General features: G+C 41.3%; 1 protein-coding gene across 5 annotated transcripts in view; it reads left to right on the top strand.

Annotated features, from left to right (window-relative positions):
- Positions 1-916: 916 nt before the first annotated feature.
- foxred1 (FAD-dependent oxidoreductase domain containing 1) overlaps positions 917-21,843 on the top strand; it is a 37,883-nt gene continuing 16,956 nt past the window's right edge. For 2 of the 5 annotated variants that reach the window (XR_009509112.1, XM_059957218.1), the window contains exons 1-7: positions 917-1,089; positions 7,877-8,097; positions 9,956-10,066; positions 12,382-12,500; positions 14,007-14,101; positions 15,703-15,804; positions 20,351-20,427. Coding sequence is in view for 4 of the 5 variants with exons in the window: in XM_059957218.1 (XP_059813201.1) it covers positions 975-1,089; positions 7,877-8,097; positions 9,956-10,066; positions 12,382-12,500; positions 14,007-14,101; positions 15,703-15,804; positions 20,351-20,427 (840 nt within the window). In the remaining variant the exon portion in view is untranslated. The remainder of the gene's footprint in view (positions 1,090-7,876; positions 8,098-9,955; positions 10,067-12,381; positions 12,501-14,006; positions 14,102-15,702; positions 15,805-20,350; positions 20,428-21,843) is intronic. The other 3 variants (XM_059957217.1, XM_059957215.1, XM_059957216.1) reach the window with 3 other exon arrangements.

Below are 21,843 nucleotides of genomic sequence, written 5' to 3'. Positions count from 1 at the left end.
AGGGGAGGGTTGAAGTAAAGAGTTGGAAAGTTGATTGGTGAAAGAGATAAATGGCTGGAGAAGGGGGAATCTAATAGGAGAGGACAGAAGGCATGGAAGAAAGGGAAGTGGGAGGAGCATCAGAGGGATGTGATGGGCATATAAAGTGAGAGAGGGAACTGGGAATGGGGAATTGTGAAGGAGGGAGATTGGGGGGGGGGGCATTACTGGAAGTTGAGAAATCAATTTTCATGTCATCAGGTTGGTGTTGCTCCTTCAGCCTGAACTTGGCCTCGTGGTGGCATTTGTAAAACAAAAAATAACGTGTTTCAAAAAATGCAGACGCTGCAAGTCCAATATATAAAAAAAACAGAATATGTAAGAAATAGTCAGCAAGTCAGGCAGCATTGAGGGAAATAGAACAGGTTGTACTCCTTTCCCTTACCCTCCATCCACCTACCTTCTTATTCTGGGTGTGCCCCCTTCTTTTTCAGGTTTCAGCGGGAAACATTTACTCCTCTCCATAGATGCTGCCTAATTTGTTGATTTGTTCCAACATATTTTTGTGTGTTGCTAATGTTTTGAAGTGTGAGACTAAAGATGCTGGAAGTACTGTTCACACTGCAAACGTGGGCAGAGTAAAAGCTTCAGGTCGAAGACCCTTCATTTGAGGGGATTTGACAGAGCAAAAAAAACTTGTTAAATTGAAGCGAGGGTGGGATAACTTGATGAGGTAAAACGAGGATGACCATGGTGAATCGTTAACCATTAACCTTGTTTGCCGCCTGACACCGTGTTTTTGCTCCATCAGAACTTAATTCACCATTTTCAATCTGAATACTTTTGGCGCCTAGAGATTTAACCTGCAAGCTTCCTCTCATCACTTGACGGAAAACGCGTTTGCTCCTCCCCGTGCACGATGACGTAATGACGCAGCCTCCCACCCACCCGCTGACCTTGGTCCGTGGCGCGGTGCTGGCGTCCCGGGCTCGGCCATGTTGTCTTGGGGCTGTTGCCGAGCTGCTGCTAGGGGCATTTTGCCGGTCTGTTGGCGTCGTGCCGCTATACACTGCAGCGTCCGGGCGTGGAGATACGATGACTTCTTTAAAGGTGAGGTGAGGGCGATATTGCCGCTGCCCAAAAGAGTATTAATGGTTTAGGTCGGGCAGCGTGTATAGGGAGATCCGTCCCGTGGCGGCATCGGAGCGGGGTTATGGAGACACGGGAGGCTGCGGATTCTGAGATATGGGAAGTAAAATAACGTGCTGGACGAACTCCATCTGTGGAAGAAGATGGACGGTTCAGATGAAGTATCTTCACCCCAAACGTCAATTGTCCATTACCCCTCCACGGATGCAGACTGACCCGCTGATCTACCATGTATGCTAGAAATCGTTTTGCATTCAGTGCTACAGTTACAACTGGTCTTTTGACCCTTTTCTTAAAAAAAACTTTGTAAAATTGCTGTGATTTGAGTTTCCATTGTATAGTGGGTGTTCTTCCAGCCGGTACCTGGTAGTCCTGGTCACGTTGGGGTGATTGCCACTGAGTCGTCACCAAAGTTTGTATTTGGGAGCACTGTTTGATTTGAGCTGTGTTGGTAAGTGGATCAGGTGTTACTCTTTGAGATTCCATAAATCACTGAGCCTTCACTTCAAGTAATTGGGGAAATAGTTTTGGGAGCTTGCCTGAGATATTCACCCCGGTTCTATCCTGGGAGGCATAGAAACACAGCAGTGTAATGCAGTACCTTCAGCATATGTTGTTGTGTAGACTAATATAGACCTTCAAGATCAAGCTAATCCTCATCTCCGATGTATGCCTCCTGCTTCTTGCCTCTATATGGCTATAAGAGTCTTTTATATGTCTCTGCTGTAGAGGCAGATACAACCTCTGGCATTGTGTTCCAGTCACCCACTGATTGCTGCGTGTTTTTTAAAAAAAAAATACCTCTGATACCTTTTCTAAACTTTTCTCCACTCGCCTGAAATGTATGTCCTCCAGGGTTGCCCAGTGTTTCCCTGGGGAGGGGAGTGCTTGTTCTCCACTCTATCTACAGTACACTTCTCATAATCTTATACACCTGTATAAAGTTGTCTTTCAACCTTATAAGACCGACTGGCTATATCACCACCTGGTATGGGAATGCACAAACCTTGATTGTTGGGCACTGCAGGGAGATTTACACACAGCCCAGCAGATCTGTGGATGTGAACTTTCCTCCATTGAGGAGATTTATAGCAGGAAGAAGGCCTGGAAGATCATTGGGGACATCAGTCATCTCAACCATAAACTGTTTCAATTACTTCCATCTGGCAAATGCTATCACAGCATTAAAACCAGGACCAACAGGCAGCTTCTTTCTACAAGCCATTAGACTTTTAAATTTGCATGTCGGTACGTTGTGGGATGGATTTAAATAAATTCTAATCCAGGCAGCATCCTGGTACTCGCCTCTACAGCCTTTCTAAAGCTTCCACATCTTTCCTATAACGAGGTGACCGGAACTGACCACAATACTCCAAGTGTGGTCTAACCTGATTTATATAGAACTGCAACATAAGTTCCTGTTTCTTGAACTCAATCCCCTGACTAAGGCCAGCATACCATATGCCTTCTTAACTGTTCCATCAACTTGTGCAGTAACATTGAGGACTCTATGGTCTTGGATTCCAAGACCCTCCTGTTGCTCCATACTGCTAAGAATCCAGCTATTAACCCTGTACTCAGCCTTCATATTTGATCTTCCAAAGTGTGTCACCTTTTCAAGAATGAACTCCATCTACCACTTCATCCAACTCTGTATCCTGTCTATTTCTTATTGTAACCCTCTTCACTATCCACAACACACTCAACCTCCATGTCAGCTATAAACCTAGTAACCCACCCCTCCACTTCCTCATCAAAGTCATTTATAAATAAGTACCGAAGAGCAGGGGTCCCAGAAAAGATCCCTGCAGAGCACTGTTAGTCACCGACATCCAGGTAGAATATATTCCATCTACTTCCATCCTCTGCCATCTGTGGGTAAGCCAATTCTGAATCCACGCAGCCAAGTTTCCATGGATCCTGTGCCTCATAACTTTCTGAATGTGCCTACCGTAGGGTGCCATGTCAAATGCCTTGCTAAAGTCAAGTCAATATACACCGCATCCACCTTCATCAATTTGTTTTGTCACCTCCTTGCCAAACTCAGGTTCATGAGGCACGACCTGCCCCTCACAAAGCTGTCCTAACTATCCTTTATAAAACAATGCTTCTCCAAATCCTCTATATGGTATCCTTAAAAATCATCTCCAATAGTTTGCCCACCACTGATGCAAGGCTCACAGGTCTAAAATTTCCAGGATTATCCCTATAACCTTTCTTTAACAACAGAACAACATTTGCCACCCTCCAATCATCTGGTATCATTCCTGTGGCCAGGCAGGGTGGACACAAAGATCATCATCAACACTCCACTAATCTCTTCCCATAGTAACCTGAGGTATATCCCATGTGGTGCTAAGGATCTATCTATCCGATTGTCCAGAGGCTCCAACACCACATCCTTCTTAACCTCAACCAGCACCTTAGCATGTTCTACACATTGATTATGCCTGTTTTTGGTTGCCGTTCAAGTGCTCCATCAGCTTTACCATTAGAATTTGATTGTTGTGGCATGCTAGCATAGCAACTATTGCTTTTCAGCATCAGTGATGACCAATTGTAGTTCAGTTGGCACCACTGTCTGTAAGGGGTTTGTACTTCTACCCATGACTATGGTTTTTGTGGGTACTCTGGTTTTCTCCCACATTCCAAAGACTATATGGTTAGGGGTAGTAAGTTGTGAGCATGTTGTGTTGGCATCAGAAACGTGGCAACATTTTTGGGCTTCCCTCAGCACAATCTTTGCTGATTTGATATGACGCAAATGATCCAGGTCACTATGTTTCAATTTTTTCATATACATGTGACAAATAAAGCAAATCATTAAATCTTTTGGAATGTGTTTGTTTATTATTGTTAAATGCACCAGGAAAGCTTGCTTGCATACTGTTCATACAGATCGAGGTCAAAGTCTCATACAGGCTTTGACTTTGATTTTTTTCACTGCAGAAGCTTTGATAAGTGAAAAGTACTTGAGAAGTACTTGAAAAGTACACAATTAACGATATTAACTAATGTTAAATCAAGATTAACTTGATAGGTCAATGGTGTGATGAGAAAATGATCAATAGAGCAGGAGATCAGTATCATGAACAAGAGGGACTTGGAGAACATAATGAGTAGTAAGAAAGAAATTCAATGCTTGGCCAAGAGCGATCTTTGAAAGGTTGTTCTACCAGATGATGGGAGGGAAGTGGCAACGATGATTGGATTGTCTTGATGTTAGTGACGAGGAAGTCACTGGACCTGAGAATGGAGGTGAAAACAATGGGTTCGAGAGTAAAAAGTTTGTTTAAACCATCAAGGGGAACCTTTTGGTTTTTTGTGCTCCATTACATTTGGTAATGTTGTTGTTCAAGCAATAGTATATATATATTTGTCAAGTGAAATTGTATCTTTCTAAACTGTCAAGTTAAGAACATGTAATGTTGCTCTTACTTAAACATAAACAATGCTTTGACCATAAAAGAAAAATTAACAGGAACTGAAAGACTTAGCAAAATGGTATCTCAGTGGATGTTGTAACCTACAGAATTTGATTGTTTATTGCAATTCTGGAGTTCAACCACAGGTAAAATGTAACAGTAACACCACTAGCTTAATGGAGTCTAAGGCTGACTTAAAGGATAGACATAAAAGGTCTAGTTTCCTTGCCTTTCAAGGCGACCCACTATCTCACTGGCTTTTCCTCTATCGGTGGTGTTGCATGAAGTATAATTTTTATTTTCTTTGCAGTCCATTGCCACCTTAATGCAGCCTTCACATGGTACTCCTTCTATTCCATGACTCATTGATAACAATAAGTTTAATTGATGCAGGGTTTTGACCCAATCATTGCAGATGATACAAAGATGGTGGAGGGGCAGTTAGTGTTGTGAAAACGGGTAGGCTGCAGAAGGACTTGTTGGAAAATGCATGGTCGTGCACTTTGGTAGTAGAAATAAATTTGCAGATTATTTTCTAAATGGGAAGAAAATCCAAGAATCAGATGCAGAGGGATTTGGGAGTCCTTGTGCAGAACACCTTGAAGGTTGACTTGCAGGTTGAGTCGGTGTGAGGAAGACAAGTACCATGTTAGCATTCATTTCAAGAGGTCTAGAGTACAAGAGCAGGGATGTGATGCTGAGGCTTTATAAGGCACTGGGAGGCCTTACCTTTTGTGAACAGTTTTGGGCCCTTCATCTTAGAAGAGATGTGCCGGCATTGGAGAGGGACCAGAGGAGGTTCACAAGGATGATTCCATGAATGAAAGGGTTATCATACGAGGAACGTTTGATGGTTCTGGGTCTGTACTCGCTGGAATGCAAAGGGATGAGGGGGAACTCGTTGAAACCTTTCAAATGTTGAAAGGCCTAGACAGAGTGGATATGCACAGGATGTTTCCCACGGTGGGAGAGTCTAGGACGAGGGCACAGCCTCAGGATTGAGGGGCGCCCTTTTAAAACAGAGATGCGGAGAAATTTCTTTAGCCAAAGGGTGGTGAATTTGTGTAATTTGTTGCCACGTGTAGCTGTGGAGACCAGGTCATTGGGGGTATTTAAGGCAGTGATTGATAGGTTCTTGATTGGACATGCCATCAAAGGTTATGGGGAAAAGACTAGGAACTGGGATTGAGGAGGAGATTTGTTTAAAAAAAAAATCAGTCATGATTGAATGGCAGAGCAGACTCGATGGGCCAAATGGCCTAATTCTGCTTCTATGTCTTATGGTCTTAAAATATTTTTTCTTTTATAAGTTTCAGTGGTTAATGGCAAGCTGACTGTGCTTCCTGTTGACTGCAAAATTCCAGTTCCTTGTATCCCTCAGGTAACACTGTCTAAATCAGTTTGGGTCAGTAAAATTTGACATTGAAAGTTGCGCATCCCAGTTGCCATGTGAGCAGCTACTTTTTCTTTGAAACAAACCTTTGTGGGTTCTTCTTCAAACTCTCCCATTGTGGATCATGGATCTTTGCTGGGAGGAATACCTTTGCATTTAGCATTAGTTTCAAATGTACGTGTAATGTCAGAGAAATGTATACAAAATAAATAATGAAATTTATTTTCTTCGCAACCATCCATGAAAACAGGAGTGCCCCCAAAGAATGAATGACAGTTAAATGTTAGACCCTCAAAGCCCCCTCCCAGCTCCCCCCCCCACATCCATGCACATGCAGTAGCAAGGCAATGATCCCCCTCCCCCACCAGCAAAAAAAAAAGCATCTGTGCCCCCCCCAACCGAGCACTCAAGCATGCAGCAAAGCATCAGTGAAGACACAGACTTGCAGTACCCCAAAACCGACTTGTTCACCCAGTTTTCGACATACCGCAGGCTCTCTCTCTCCCTAATAAGGGAAAAAGGGGTGTTTCTGTTTCACAGTGAGAGGGGAGATAAAACAAAACTCGCTGATTTATGCCATTAAATGTCCGTTGCGTTGCTTTTTCTGAGCTCTGTGCCCAAAGAACTCCTGGTGTCTGAGCACACATCCGGAGATCTTCTGTCTCCCACGACACACTGATTTCCTATAGGAGCACCGACCTCGAGTCCACCCACCTCCAGAACCACAAAATCCCAAATCTTCAAAGACGAGCTAATCTTCTAGGACATGTCCTTGGTATATTGAATAATGGCCAGCTGTGAGACCCTGAGAGCGGGTCCCATTCTTGCAAAGAACCGAAGTCAGCATATAACTCCAGGTCTGGGTTTTCTAAAGGACCCCAAAAGGGAAAAATAGAGATATTAAAGATAGAAGTAGATCTGTTTCCAAAGATGCAAGCAAAGGAGTTGCCATGAAGTGACATTGTTTCCTAAGCTATTAAATTCTGTATTGAGTGCAAAATTACTGTGTTAGGTCTTCTTGAAATAGTTGTTTTAACAGATTGGATAACTGTGTTAAGAAAAACATGTAAAATAGTCTATATGGGACTGTCTATTTATCTTGGACTTCTGTCGGTTCTCCATATTCTCAATTTATGTTGTTCCTATAACTGTTATTTCTTCCACTGCCAAATTTCAAACTTTGGAATACATTCTAAAGTCTTCTTGTAGTCATAGAGACTCTTTGTAAATTCTGTTTTTGACCTGGTTGGCCAAGTAAGTCCAAAGCTAGTTTGGTGTCAAATTTAATACAATCCTTCCTGCCTTAATTTTTTTTTCTTTTAGTGTGAACTCTCCAAGACAGTTATCAACTACTTTCAAAATTAATTGGCCCACTCAAAATTTGGTATCTTACCAATGTTCGACAAGTAAACAGCTCCAACTAGCCATTCAGTTGGCAACTGTGGTTGTTAGCACATGCACACCAGAAATGTTAGTTTGATTCCTGATCCATATTAAGCCATTTCTAAACAGGGTAGCAATAGGCAATACTGTACAGCTTCTTTTTCCACGGATGCTGCTAGGCTCTTAATTTTATTTTGGGCCCTAACTTTATTTCGGATTTACAGTATCTGCAGTTTTATGATTTTCATTTAGCCGTGGAACTTTTGGGCTTCCTAGGAACATAATTTATTTGCGGCCCTGATTATATTTTACTGTTGGATTGTGCACGTATATGGGGTGGTGATTGAAGATTTGTGTTACTGTGTCTAATGATGTACCACTGTGAAGGTATGCAAAACTCCTTTACTGAACAGCACACAAAATGCTGGAGGAATTCAGCAAGTCAAGCAGCATCTGTGGAGGGGAATAAACAGTTGTTTTTTTTTTCAGGCTGAGAACTGTCATCTGCAGAGTCTCTTGTGTTTAAAATATCTAATTTGCTTTCCAGATCTAGAAAATGAATTTGCCAAATTCAAACACAAAGTCAAGGAAGCACTCCCTGGCAGTGACTGGAGCCCCTTGCACCAGACCTCTGGCTTACCTCCTGAGTGGGCTGATGTTGTCATCATTGGAGGAGGGGTAGTAGGTTGGTCTACTGCATACTGGTTGAAGAAAAAAGAGACAGTCCGGGAAGGAATTCGTGTGGTGGTAGTAGAGAGAGACCCAACTGTGAGTGGACATCTATCAGAGAAATTATTCATTTACCGAGGCAAACACTTCCTTGTGCATTGCATTAATAAAACAGATCTTAATGTTAGCATAAAAATCTTCAACAATAGCATGTATTACTCTAGTATCTTTAATATATCTAGCAACTAAACATCAAGCAATATTTGAAGTCAGATTGACTGTTTTGAGTTTAACATTGGTCAAATAACTGTTTTAAATTGATGTTTGAATTCATGCTTGCATCATGAATTAAATTCTTTCCTAAAACCCCGTTGTCCCTCCACATATCTTGAGTTTTAACAAGCACCTTTAAAAACCAAACTCGTGGTCTAAGCCTTTGTCTTAATAGCTCCTAAACTAGTGGTCGCCATCCCGTCGATTGTGATCAACTGGTCGATCTTTGAGACTTTCCCAGTAGATCCCGAAAAAAAAAAAAAATTGAAAGACAAATACTGTTGAGAGATTGTTTCCAAGTTGCGGGGTTTTAGTTCTGTTCTTTCTGCCCAGTGCACATGCGTGCAGCTCCCCCGCCATGCACTACAGTGTACTTCAGTGGTCCCCAACCACCGGGCCACAAGGAAACGATACGAGTCAGCTGCACCTTTCCTCATTCCCTGTCACACCCACTGTTGAACTTGAACCCACGCGAGGTCATCAGTCACCTAAACGCAGTGATACCCTTTCACCAGGGATCACTGGTTGGCCTCGCGCGGCTGTCAGGAAGTGCCGTTGATACTGGTCTGGAGCACGGACAGATGGGTGCCGCCTCTAAACCTGTTTAGCACACCGAATGTTCGTGGGGAACCCGGTGCTAAAATATTCACAGACGATCTAATTCGGGCTCAGGGTTTCGTAAGTAGCAGAGCAGCTACCTCGCTGCGATCTACTGAAGCAAACTTTTGTCGGCTGATAGATCCTACAAGGGGGGCGGGCACCCTGTCACACTCCACGCTCGCTCGGTCGCTCTCTCCGGACTGCAACCGCCGCGGCCCCGGTACAGGAACAGCCGCACCTGGCCTTGTCCTCTCACCCCACCCACGACCGGCCGCACTTGGCCAAGGCGGCTGGCAGCGGGTGTAGTAGAGGCTGGAGTTCGGGCTGGGAGACTGTCTAATGAGGCAATGAAGCCCTCAAAACTGCTTCGGCACCTTGAGTCCAAGCACCCTGCACTTAAAGATAAACCAGTTGAGTTTGTGAGCGGAAAAAACATGAGCAAGCGGGACAGAAGCTAAGTGCCAAGAGCCACAAAAACTAAATTGCGGAATAGACTGGACATAAGGAACCTGCTTCGAGTAACACTGTATTCTCTCCGTGTTTAAGACCCCCCCCCCCCCGTTGTTGGCCGGTCGGTCCGCAAGAATATTATCAGTATTAAACCAGTCTGCAGTGCAAAAATGGGTGGGTACTCCTGGTGTTTATACATTATTTCTACTTCTGAGTTGTGGGGTTTTACTTCCGGTCTTTTCTGCCGGTGCATGCGTGTAACTGATTGATCTGGGGTCGATCTTGCCTTTCACTAAGGCCGAGGTAGGGGATCTTGGGCATAAAAAGGTTGGTGACCACTACGCTAAACTGCCTGGGGTTCTGTTTTGAATTAAAATGTTTTCCATTAATAGTGCTAATGATAGTTAGGGTGGCTATTGCTACAGTGTTAGAGGCTATTCAGTTCATTGTGCTCCTTGAAAGTGTTATTCCATTAATCCTACTTACTTGCTTTTTATCCATAGCCTTTCCGTTGTTTCCTTTCCAACTAAATATCCAATTCCCTTTTGTAAGTTACTGCTTTGACTCTGCTTACACTGTCCTTGCCTGTAACTCAGCACAGATCAGATGTAATTTCTCCTTTCTCTCCATGTAGTATTCTAGATCCTCCACAGTCTTGTCAGTGGGAGGAATTCGCCAACAGTTCTCTGTGCCAGAAAATATCCACCTGTCAATTGAGTCTGCTCGTTTCCTTCGCAATGTCCAGGTACTGATGGAATGCATGGCCCTTATCTAGTCATGCTAGCTGTTGCCTAGTATTTTTGCTTTTTCTAATTGAGCCTTGGTTGGAATCTTTATGTAAGATTAGAAGTTTTAAATTAAAATCTAGCTTTAGTAGTTTTTCACTTTATCTGAAACATTCTTCATAAGAGCAAGGCAGTGAGTGGTGGGAAAGCAAAGTTGAGTCTGATTCTTCTCCCAGGAAAAAGGAGCCCTTGGCAGATTTGATCTTTCTCCTCCCCTGCATACATATCCAACGAGCAAAGCTAATATGTCCTCAATCTGAAATAAAAATAAAATGATCATCTCAGGTGCATGTTGCAGTCACTGTTGTAATGTAAGAAACATGGCGCACAATAAGGCCCACACAGCTCCCATAAATATTGGCGAGGTAATGATGTTGATTGTGGGATAGTTAATAGCCAGGATTACCAGAGGAAACTTCCCCCATTGTAATGAAATTGTATCCTGGATTTTTTAACCTCAGTTTAACATATTATCTAATAGACAGGACAGTATTCTTTTGAACTACATTGGTCATGGAGTCATAGAGAGAGATACAAGTCAAGTTGCTTTTTATTGTCATTTTGACCATAACTGCTGGTACAGTACACAGTAAAAATGAAACAACCTTTTTCAGAACCATGAGCAATACAAAAACTACACTGAACTACGTAAACCAACACAAAAACTACACTAGTCTACAGACCTACCTAGGACTGCATAGAGTACACAGAACAGTGCAGGCATTACAATAAATAATAAACAAGACAATAGGCACAGCAGGGGGCAGTAGGTTGGTAGTCCGGTGGCTTGGGGGAATATCTGTTCCTTAAATAATCAGCTGAATGGCGGCGTCCAGTATTCCGTCTGTTTCTGTACTCCCGCCGAGTATTTCATTGCCACAGATGGAGTCCAATTTAATGTCCATTGGAGAGCAGAATGGACAGGAGAGCCGCCCGGCTAGGGCTTGCTTTTTTCCTGGCACGGACTCCTGCCCGCTCGCCTCGCTTCCACTTCCTCGCACGCCGCTTGCTCTGTCCCCGCCTCCGGCCACTGGCATGAGGCGACTCCGAGGACTGCAGGCCCGATTCCCTCAGCAAGCAGGCGTTGGAGAGCAGAATGGATGGGAGGGCCGGCCGGCTCGGGCTTGCTTTTTTCCTGGCACAGACTCCTGCCCGCTCGCCTTGCTTTCGCTTCCATGCACACTGCCTACGACGTCCCCACCTCCGGCTACTGGCATCAAGCAACTCCGAGGACTGCAGGCCCGATTCCCTCAGCAAGCCGAGGTCGCTCAATCTAGCCAGCAGATTTTTATGAATGTTTGTTTTTGGGCAATCTCTGTGTTGTAGCAGTAACTGGTGATGGTTCTGTTATCCATTGCCCTAAACCTTAATTGTGCCTTAAAATTAAATTTTAATTTCAGATTAAATTAAAAAAACTAAATTAAGGTAGCATCAGATCCGAAAGGCCGCTGCTGCCATGTGCTACGCTGCCTACTGGATACAGCACAGAAACAGGCCCTTGAACTCTCTTGAGTCTACACCAACATACAAGCTCCATTTGCTAGCACTGTTTATCCAAAAGGTCGTTCTTAAGGCCAGTTTACAAGTCACCATTTAATGTTTTGTTTTGAATGTGGAAAGAAACCTAGTGTTTGGAAGAAACCCACACAGACAGTCCTGTTAAACAATATCTCAGAGTTAAGTATGTATTGGCTCTGTTCTTGTTTTGTGGCTGATGAGGCTAATATTGAACCAGAAAATTTTGCTGTAGGTGAGACAGGAGGATTGTGGCTGAGTGTGTACTTGTTCCACTCTTTTGCTATTTTAAGTGGGCTTCCATATGTTCCCAATGAAATGGCATAAAATTCTCTATATAGACAATCCCCCATTAGAGCTGTTTGGGTAATGGAAATTCACCCTTACAGAATCCACAAATCATTTCCCAGAAATTTGAGATGTGGAATAAAATTTTCTGAGTTTTTGTGGGGAAGGAAGGAAAGAAAGGTAAAACAAGAAACACACCATTTAGTCTTTTTTGTTTTCAATGTTGTTGACCATGGTATCAAAGTCTACAGAGCTAATCTTTCTTGATTAGCCTAGTGGAATATTTGAGAAATTGTACACAACATAGTAATATATTTATCTAATTATTAAGTTTGTAGCCTCTGAACCATTGGATGGGACATTGGTTTTCTATAATGAGAAACGATGTGTGGTAAATGAATAGTGTCCTTGGCAGAGTTATCAAAAGAAAGATTAATGGTGAGGTGAAGCTCATTGTATGTTTGCCCAACAGGAACACCTGAACGTGGTGAATGAGGACCCTGTGGATATTCACTTTAATCCATCAGGGTATCTCTTTTTAGCTGGGAAGGAGCAGAGTGATATCCTGGCAGAAAATTACAATATTCAGAGGTGAGATACTTTAATAATAAAACTCTACCATACAAGGAATTAGTGAAGAGTTGATGAGCAGGGATGATCTGTTACTTTTAATGATTTTTCTTCCAGTTTTCTTGTTGTCTCTATAAAATGCAGAGTCATTTTGCAGTGCTGGTACCTCTGTTTTTTCAAATGCATATTGTCAAGCTCATAGAATTGGTACCCTACTAAATCTTAGGAACACAGCTAAATCCAATCCCAGAGCTTAAAAAAAAAGACCACAGGTACCATAAAACTGAAATTTAAAACTAAAACTTCCACGTTTTACTCTCAATTCAAGCAGGATTTTTAGTGAGCAAAACAGGATTGACATTTCAGGTTGATTTGCATTAGAAACTGAGCTTTGGCAGTGTTCTAATGGAAGGTCACTGACCTGAAATATTCTTTCTGTTCTCTCTATTGACACTGCCCGCTTTTGGTGAGTATCCCTGGTACCTTCCTATTGTAATAGGTGTACAGTATATACAAGAAAATTATTAGCATTACAAAAGGTTTGATTTCCCCGTGGCCACCCATTTCTATTTCACTTTCCTTTCCCAATCCGACATGTCAGTCGTTAGCTTCCTCTGCTGCCATGACGAAGCCACACTTAGGTTAGAGGAGCAACACTTCATATTCCATCTGTTTAGCATGAACATCAATTTCTCTACCTTCCAGTGAGTTCACTCCCTCCCTACTTTTCTCTCTTTCTATTTCCCCATTTTGGTTTCTCCCTCATGCGTTCTCTCTCCTCAACTGCCCATCACCTCTCCTTCCTGTTCTTCCATCTGTCACCTCCCAGCTTCTTGCTGCTTCCCCCTCACCTGCCAGCTTGTACTCCTTCCCCTTTCCCTCCTTATTCTGGCTTCTTACCCCTTCTTTTCAAGTCCTGTTGAAGGGTTTTGGCCCAAAATGTCAACTGTTTATTCCTCTCTGTAACTGCTGCTTGACTTTCTGAGTTCCTTCAGAATTTTGTGTGTTGCTCAAGATATCTAGCATCTGCAGAATCTCTTGTTTAAGAAAATTCTTACTGAGTTTGTCTTGGTGATTAGATGGGGATCAAAATACTCATTTACTAGCTTGGCTTCCAAAGAATGATCTGTTTGCTCTCTACTGTCTAGCTCAAGGGTTCCCAACCTTTTTTATGCCATGGAGTCTTGCCATTAACCAAGAGGTCCTTGGACGCCAGGTTGGGAACCCCTGGAGTGGGACTATGATGAGGGAAAGCATCCTTTACAATGATGCAGCTTGGGAGCTGCCAGTTCTCAGTGTAACAGATCAATGATACTTGATTTATAGCATTGTGGATCAGTGGAGGATCGGGTTTCTTTCACTTGTCGTTGGTGGTAAGAAACTGAGGAGTTTATCTTCAGAAGCAATTACTTCAGACCCTTTACGTAGACATAACGGCATTGCTTTGTGGGTTGAATCTACAATAATTTCCAAGTGAAATGTTAAGAGCTAAATGAAGCTGGAGTCAATGTAATGTTTGGTTCTCAGGAGTCAGGGAGCAGCAGTCACTCTCTTAACACCTCAGCAGTTACAGAGGAAGTTCCCGTGGATCAACACAGATGGCATTGCTTTGGCTTCATATGGTGAGTCCATCTTGGAAAGTAACTGATAATAAAAATTATAATTTTAAAAACTGACTTAAGTGTAGAACAACTAAATCCAGCATGTAATACCCACTGTTCAACACCAGCACACTGGGTCACCCAAGCTCAGAAGAAGAAAACTGAAAGCTGTTTTTCCATTAATTGGAGCAGCCAACCTGTTGAATTTCTCAATGACATTTGTTTTGAAACAGTAGAAATGTTGGTATACTATGGTCTCCTGATTACCAAGAATGAGGATAGGTCCATCTAAAATATAAAATCTATGATTAGCACGTTGGAGGGAATTGCGTCTAACATTCTCTGTTGAATTTTAATACTCACCATAAAATTACACTACTTACTATAAGATGGCTGACCTTAACAAATTGTGATTAAAGAGATCTCCACAATCTCATGATAGCACTGTTCATGAAAATCCAATTCCATTTTATGCTCCCAATATTAATGTAATGTAAGTGTTCCTAGTAGTGCGTTTGTAAGTGTAAAAGAGCCAAGCATTTCTTGAAACTGAAGCCTGACTTGTATCTCCCCCTTTCCCAGTTCTAACAAAAAGTCACAGGCCCAAACTGTTGACTGTTTCTCTTCCCATAAATGGTCTTGACCTTCTAGGTTTTCTGAAATTTACTCTTTATTTTAGATTTCCAGCATCTACGTAGAGTGGAGGTGTATGTACAGTGCTGTTTTTCCCCATTTTCCCCCTTAACCAAGAATTAGATTGTGAGATAATGTTTTGTTTCTGAAGTTCCAGTTTGTGGGATTGTACTAAATTGCAGTTACAAAAGAGACCAAAGAAACAACGCAGAGAGAACTTGGTGAATATCACAACAACAGATTAACCTTGGTAAACTTAGTGAATATCACAACAACAGATTAACCTTGGTAAACCTTGGTAAGCTTATTTACAGAAGTGTTAAAACCATTACGCACACATGGAATATGGTCAAATGTTTATCAACTATTTGGCTTTATGGAATACCTAAAGGATGAAAGAAAGGCTGAAATTCCAGACCTGAAGGCATGAGTCCCAGTGTAAAGGTAATTTAAGTTTAGTTATGATGGAAGTAGGCCATGGAAAAATTTTAAGGTAAGGTTGAAAATTTAAAAATTTAAAAATTGTGCAATTGAAAACCTAGGTATGTCAACAACTTTGGCAGATAAAAATCCATTATTACCAATTTGATATTTTGATGAACTATTGGAAGTATGGATTTCAAGGCTGAAAATGGTTTCATTACATGATTCCAAAAACAGCAGAGTAATTTTCTTATGCATATTCCTCAACCAAAAGCATCAGTGATTGAAGAAAAAGACACGTGCTTACTTCCCACTTCCAAGTAATTTGATTCAATCATTGGTTTTAAGTGCATCTGATTAGCATTTAAGATCATTAGTTTTCAATTTGTGCTTTTTAACTGTATCTGGACCAAAACTGAAATTCTGCTGTGCTATGGAATGACTGGAATTGGGATAGCAAATGTTATGCCAAAAGGATCTAGGTGGAAGTAACACTCCAGTGAAATGAAAATACAAACTTTTCTGAATTTGCCTATAAGTTGTTCATTTTATGATCTGTTGTGTAGGTTTGGAGAATGAAGGCTGGTTTGATCCCTGGCTACTACTGAATGCATTCCGTAGGAAGGCCATCTCAATGGGCGTGTATCAGTGTCATGGAAAGGTGGTGGGTAAGAACATATGTATATTTAAAAACGCAAGTAGCCGCAGGAGTAGGTCATTTGGGCCATCAAACCTGCTATGCCTTTCGTGTCTTATTTTTCTATCTCAACACCATTATCCAGCAGAGACCCATTGACCCTTAATTATGTTAATGTGTAGAAATGTTCAGTACTGTTCTATTTTGTTTTGAGTGAACTCAACAACTGAGTCTCCTCAGCCTTTTTGGATAGAGAGTACATCACCCTCTGTATGAAGGCATTCCTGCTAATCTCAGTCCGAAATATTTTGACCCTTATTCTGCAACTGTGTCCCTTGGTCCTAGGTTCCTTGGTCAAGGAAAACATTCTCCTTCCACCTAGCTTGTCAAGCCTTTCAAGCAGTTGGCCTCTAATTAATTGGGTTTTGCAGCTCCTTAACAGTTGGAAGTTTGTAGGAGCTCATTTTACAGATTAAGCTGATATCTTGGTCACTCTTGTGTGCCATTGCCTGAAAGAGTGAATTTAATTCATACAGTACCTTCCTTTACACCCAGTTGTTGCTGAGATGGGAGTACAGCCAATGAGCCACTGTTAGTGTCTGAGACACAAATATAATCCATCCAATTGAGTGGCCATCATGAAGCCCTCAGCAATATGAGAAGCAAATCTAAGAATACTTTGTTCGGTTCTTTTTGCCACTCACAATGTGGTATATAAATACTGTTTGGTTCTGTGCAACTTATTGTGAAGAAAATATTTGAGAGATGGATGTTGTTTCCATAAGATGTAGGCTATTTGGCTCATCGAGGCTGCTCTGCCATTTGATCTTGGCTGATTTATTTTCTCTCTCAACCCTATTCTCCTGCCTTCTCCCTGTAAGCTTTGATGCCCTTACTAATCAAGAACCTATCGAACTCTGCTTTAAATATAGCCAATGACTTGGCCTTGGCTATCTGTGGCAACGAATTCCACAGATTCACCACCCTCTTGCTGAAAAAACTCATCCTCATCTCTGTTCCAAAGGGGCGTCCTACTTTGAGGCTGTGTTCTCTGGTCCTGGACTCCCCCACCAGAGGAAACATCCACTTCTCACTCAGCAATTCCACAGCATGATTTCACCTGGGCATTTCCTGAGTTCTGTAAGTTCAGCCAGGGATGGTTCCAAGAGGTTCAATGAAAAGAAATACACCATTTCCTTCTCCCTCCCTCATGCCAACTATTTAATGTTAATTCTTCATATTTATTCAGTTCACTTTTGCTGTCAATTGTCATCATGTTAGGCAGTGGGTTGTTCAACTGAAAAAATGCAGAAAGGATTTACAACGATAATGCCAGACTAGAGGTTCTGAGCCAAAGGGAGAGGTTGGCCAGGCTAGATCTTTATTCTCTGGGACATAAGAGAATGAGGGATGACTTTATAGCTACAGTATGTTTAGAAATTGAGAGCCATTGATAAGGTGGATGATAAGTCTTTTCCCCAAGGTAGGGGAGTCCAGAATGAGGGGGTGTTTATTTAGGATGAGAGAGAAAAGGAACCTAATTGCAATTTTTTCATGCAACAGGTAGTGAGACGCTAGAGGAAGTGATTGAGGTACAACAGTATCATTTTAAAAAATACTTGGATAGGTGCATAGTAGCAGGACGTGGAGGGATATGGGCCACATGCAGGACATAGGACTAGCTGGATGATCTCCATGGTCAGCATGAACCCGTTGGGACAAAGGGCTTGTAAACCATGCTCTCTGCTCTGACTAAGTTTATTATCGGGGCTGACATATCCAGTGTACAAATGCCATGAAAAATAACTTATTGCAGCAGCTGTAGCTTGGTACAGAATTGGCAAACCTAAAATTACATATAGTAACAGATTATATACAATTGGCATGACAAAATAAACACAACATTAGCATAAATTGAGCATAGTCTGAGGTAGTATTTGGGTTTTTGCGGATCAGTTCAAGAACCTGGTTGCAGTGGGAAAGAAGTTGTTGAACCTAGATGGTGGGTGTCTTTCATTGGAACAATTGCCCCAAAGACCTTGTCTTTTTTATATTTGAAAAGCCAGCCATGAATAATAGTTGTTTTTGCTAGTTAGCTAGCATCTAGAAAGATTAGTTTCCTGCATTAAGGTTTGTTTTAGCACCTTGGTTGCTATTCCAGCTGAGACGGACTGTCAGCTTAAATTTGGAATTGATCAAGAATCTTGTTGCTTATTTATAACTAGCTTTCATTGGGGCAGAGCCTTATTCACTTTATCCTTTAAAATTTTTGATCGTTGATCAACTGTAACCTAACGCTTTTCCAATGACCAATGGCGTTTTACTTCTTTCCGATCTTTCCGATTTCCACTTTATTTTCAATCGTGATCATGATTATTTTCATGAACAGAAGCACTGCGGATTCAGAGCTTCGCCACCGGATACTAATGTCCACCGCACTGAGACAGGTTAAATAAGGTCTGGGGTTCCTCTGGGTCCTAAGGTCCACCTCATTGAGACGGGTTGAATAAGGGACTTGAGCATCCGCATTTTTTGGTATCCACAAGGGGTCTCAGAACCTATCCCTCGCGGATAAGGAGGGCCAACTGCAGTCTTGATTTTACAAAAGGGGGACAAAAGGTGCTTGTGGAGGGACTTGTCTGCATACATCAAAGAATGAGTTCAGTAAAATTTTGCACAGTTAAAATGGAAAGTTTTAAAATACTGTGAACTAAAAGTGCTGATACTTAGCAAACACTGGATGACAATTTTTTTTCCCGAAAGTGTTCCTTCCAGAGAAATTTTATTGTGGTTATGATAGACCGCTGGAAGCAAAACACAGACATAATTTCAGACTACTTGTATCATGTAGGAATTTGGAGAAACTATAAACTAACTTATGAATATAATGTGTTTAATTGCGTAATGGTGCCGACACTTTGCAATAGTTCAACTGAGCTAAAAATGTTTTGTTAGTAATTTTCATTTGTACTTGGTGTCTGAGGCTTCTCGCTCAAGTGTCCAACAATAATTAGCCAGCATTGATGGATTTCAGTTACACTGACACTGTTTCTCCATGGCCGCGATGTCCTGGTGAAACCTTTCACCATGCTTGTCACTGACAGCGCTAATGTTTGCAGGGAAGAAGTCTAAGTGGGAATGCAGAAAATGAATCTTTAGTGACCTGTTGCATTTCATGGTTTTGTATGCTTGAAGCATGTTGTCAAACAGCTGCATGTAGTTTGATGCTCTGTAGTTGCCAAGAAAATTTTCAATGACATCGTTGAATGGCTTCAATGCAATTTTCTCTGGTTGACTAGAGGTTCTTAATTGCCTGTCATTGATGACCTGTTTGATTTGTGGGCCAACAAAAACGCCTTCCTTAATCTTGGCCTCAGTTATTCTGCCTTGATTTCATGGCAATTTTCATGATCAGCAGCCCAAAATCAGTAAGATACCCAAAAGAATTCAGGAAGCAAAATCTTTATTCACCGGTGAAATCAGCAAACAGCATTTGCAAAAAAGAATCTGTCTTTACAATAATGTGGAAAGGTCAGGAGCAGGAGATGGGATTCAGATTGTATGTCTTAAAAACCCTCAAAGGGGGTGGAAGAGGTCAAAAGTTGTTCAAATGAAATGGGAAATGCTTTCTTTTATCAGTCAAGGCATAGATTGTAAGAACAAGGAGTTATCCTGGAACTCTGCACTCGTTTGATCTCAATTTGAACACCTTGTACAATCCTGTGGAAAAGAGGTGAAGGAAGTTTGAGTTTATTGCCAGGATTGATTTTTATTTAAGCTAGATTTAGTAATTTAAGTTAGGGTTTTATTATGGAGCTAAAGAGGTTAAGGAGGGATTAAAGCCAAGTCTCAAAAAATTGAGAGCCTCCTAGATGGAGCAAATGGGAACAAGTTCTTTGAGGGAATAACCCTTTACTATTTCCTCCATTGGTCAACACAGTTAAGTTGGCTGAATGAATGGCCTGTGTTATGAATTTTCTATAATTTCATTGGTGATAAATATTTTTTTGACAGTTCTTGGGGGGGGAAGTAAAGACTTACTTTCAACATTTTCTAGCTATTAGAGGTCAAAATCTGAATATACATTATGGTAAAAATCAAAACATTTATGTTTGAAAGGGGATATGAAGACTGTCGTTGATGTGAACGGGGCCTATCTACTTGGTCTCACAGGAAAGGGGTACATTCCAGCTGTGTTTGTTATGATGCAATCTGGGATTGTGATGTTAGTAAGCATTACTGATCTTGCTTTCTAACCAGCACTGAGGTAAATGTTGATACGTAATCTCTACTTCAATGTTGGTAGCTATATTTTAATACTACTAAAAAAACTAATCTGCCATTTATGCTAACACCAGCCCCACAGAATAAGAGATTGTAGACAAACCAGTTTTACTACATGATGCAGGGAGAAGTTCTGAGCTCATTATCCATGTTTGGTGTTCTGCCTTTGAAATAGTCTTCAATTTTCTGCTATTGTTGGAAAATGGTGGAGGCTTTGTTTTTTTTTGATAAGATGATGCTAAATGAACTGACTAATTAACATATTGCTTAAAAAATTTTCCGTATTGTGATAGGTTTTCAACATTCCACCAGAGACATGGCGGGAGATGACGGCAGCACCATCTCATTGAAAAGAATTCACAACGTCATTGTATGAGAAGTATTTTTGTGCTTGGTTTTCTCACTGTTCTCATTTCCATTCTATCCTAAAAATACTTTTTTAAAATAGAAACAGAAGCTTGTTCAGTTCTTTGAAGCTGTTCTACCTTTCAGTTAGATCTTGACTGGTCTGTAACACAGCATCCCTGTTTTGGCTTGACTATCCTTTATGGCCAAGAAGAGTAGATCAATAATGACTACATGATATGTTGGGAACACTCAGCAGGCCTGCTAGTGTTTATGAAGAGAAACAAAATTGACATTAAAAGTCAATAACCATTCATTGATACTAGTGTGAAATTTGTCTTTGCTTTCTTTTGAGTTCTTCAAAAGAAGCATATAGTTTAGATTTCTGCTACTTTTGTGTTAAGAAATGCTTTCTAACATCACCCTGAAAGACATAGCTCCAATTTTGAGGTTTAGCCCACTTGTTTTGATTGTTCCCACCAAAGGGAATTTTTCAGTTTACTATTTCAATCCCCTTCTAACATTATGGTTAGCATGTTAATCTGCTGTTGTGAAGGAATAAAAAAAAATTCCTCATACACCCTATTGCAGTTTATCTTTCATGGTGTTGGTACTCTGAATCTAGACTCTTTTACCTCCAAAATCAATATGTACAGAGCCACAAACAAGAGAGAATCTGCAGATGCTGGAAATCCAAGCAACACACACAAAATGCTGGAGGAACTCAGCAGGTCAGGCAGCATCTATGGCAAAGAGTACAGTTGACGTTTCAGGCCAAAACATTCTAGCATTTTGTGTGTGATGCACAGAACCAAATGCAATTCTCTAAATATAACTAGTGTTTTATGATATTACAGCACTTAGCTTCAGCCCCATGTCAGAGTATAATCAAGCCAGTTTATCACTAATCACTTGCCCACATGGAAACTAAATCAAGCTGGTTACCAAGTAACTGCTAAATGCAAGAGGTTCTGCAGGTGCTGGAAACCCTGAAGCAACACACACAAAATGCTGGAGGAACTCAGCAAGTCAGGCAGCATCTGTGAAAGGGGATAAAAGGTCACTATTTCAGCCTGAGCCTTCATTGTTTGTTCCCCTCCATAGATACTGCCTAACTTGCTCAATTCCTCCTGCATTTCGTGTGTATGTGTTGCCAGATAATACTAGACAGCAATTTTTTTCGGAAGTGTTGATTCCTCAGAAATTTCTTTTGTCGTTATGATAGGCTGCTTGAAGCTGAACACAAGTATATTAAGTATATTAAGGTGGAATGTATAGGAGGCAGGGTATAAGTGTCGGCTCAACATTGTGGCCTGTACTGTATTATACTATGTTCTATGTAATATAACTTCAGATTACTTGAATTACATAGGAATTTGGAGAAACAACAAACTAACTTTTATTGAGTATAATGCGTTTAATTGCATAATGGTGCTGACGC

Source organism: Hypanus sabinus, chromosome X2, assembly GCF_030144855.1.
Source record: "Hypanus sabinus isolate sHypSab1 chromosome X2, sHypSab1.hap1, whole genome shotgun sequence".
Lineage (NCBI taxonomy): Eukaryota > Metazoa > Chordata > Chondrichthyes > Myliobatiformes > Dasyatidae > Hypanus > Hypanus sabinus.
This window is presented reverse-complemented; position numbering and strand designations above follow the sequence as displayed.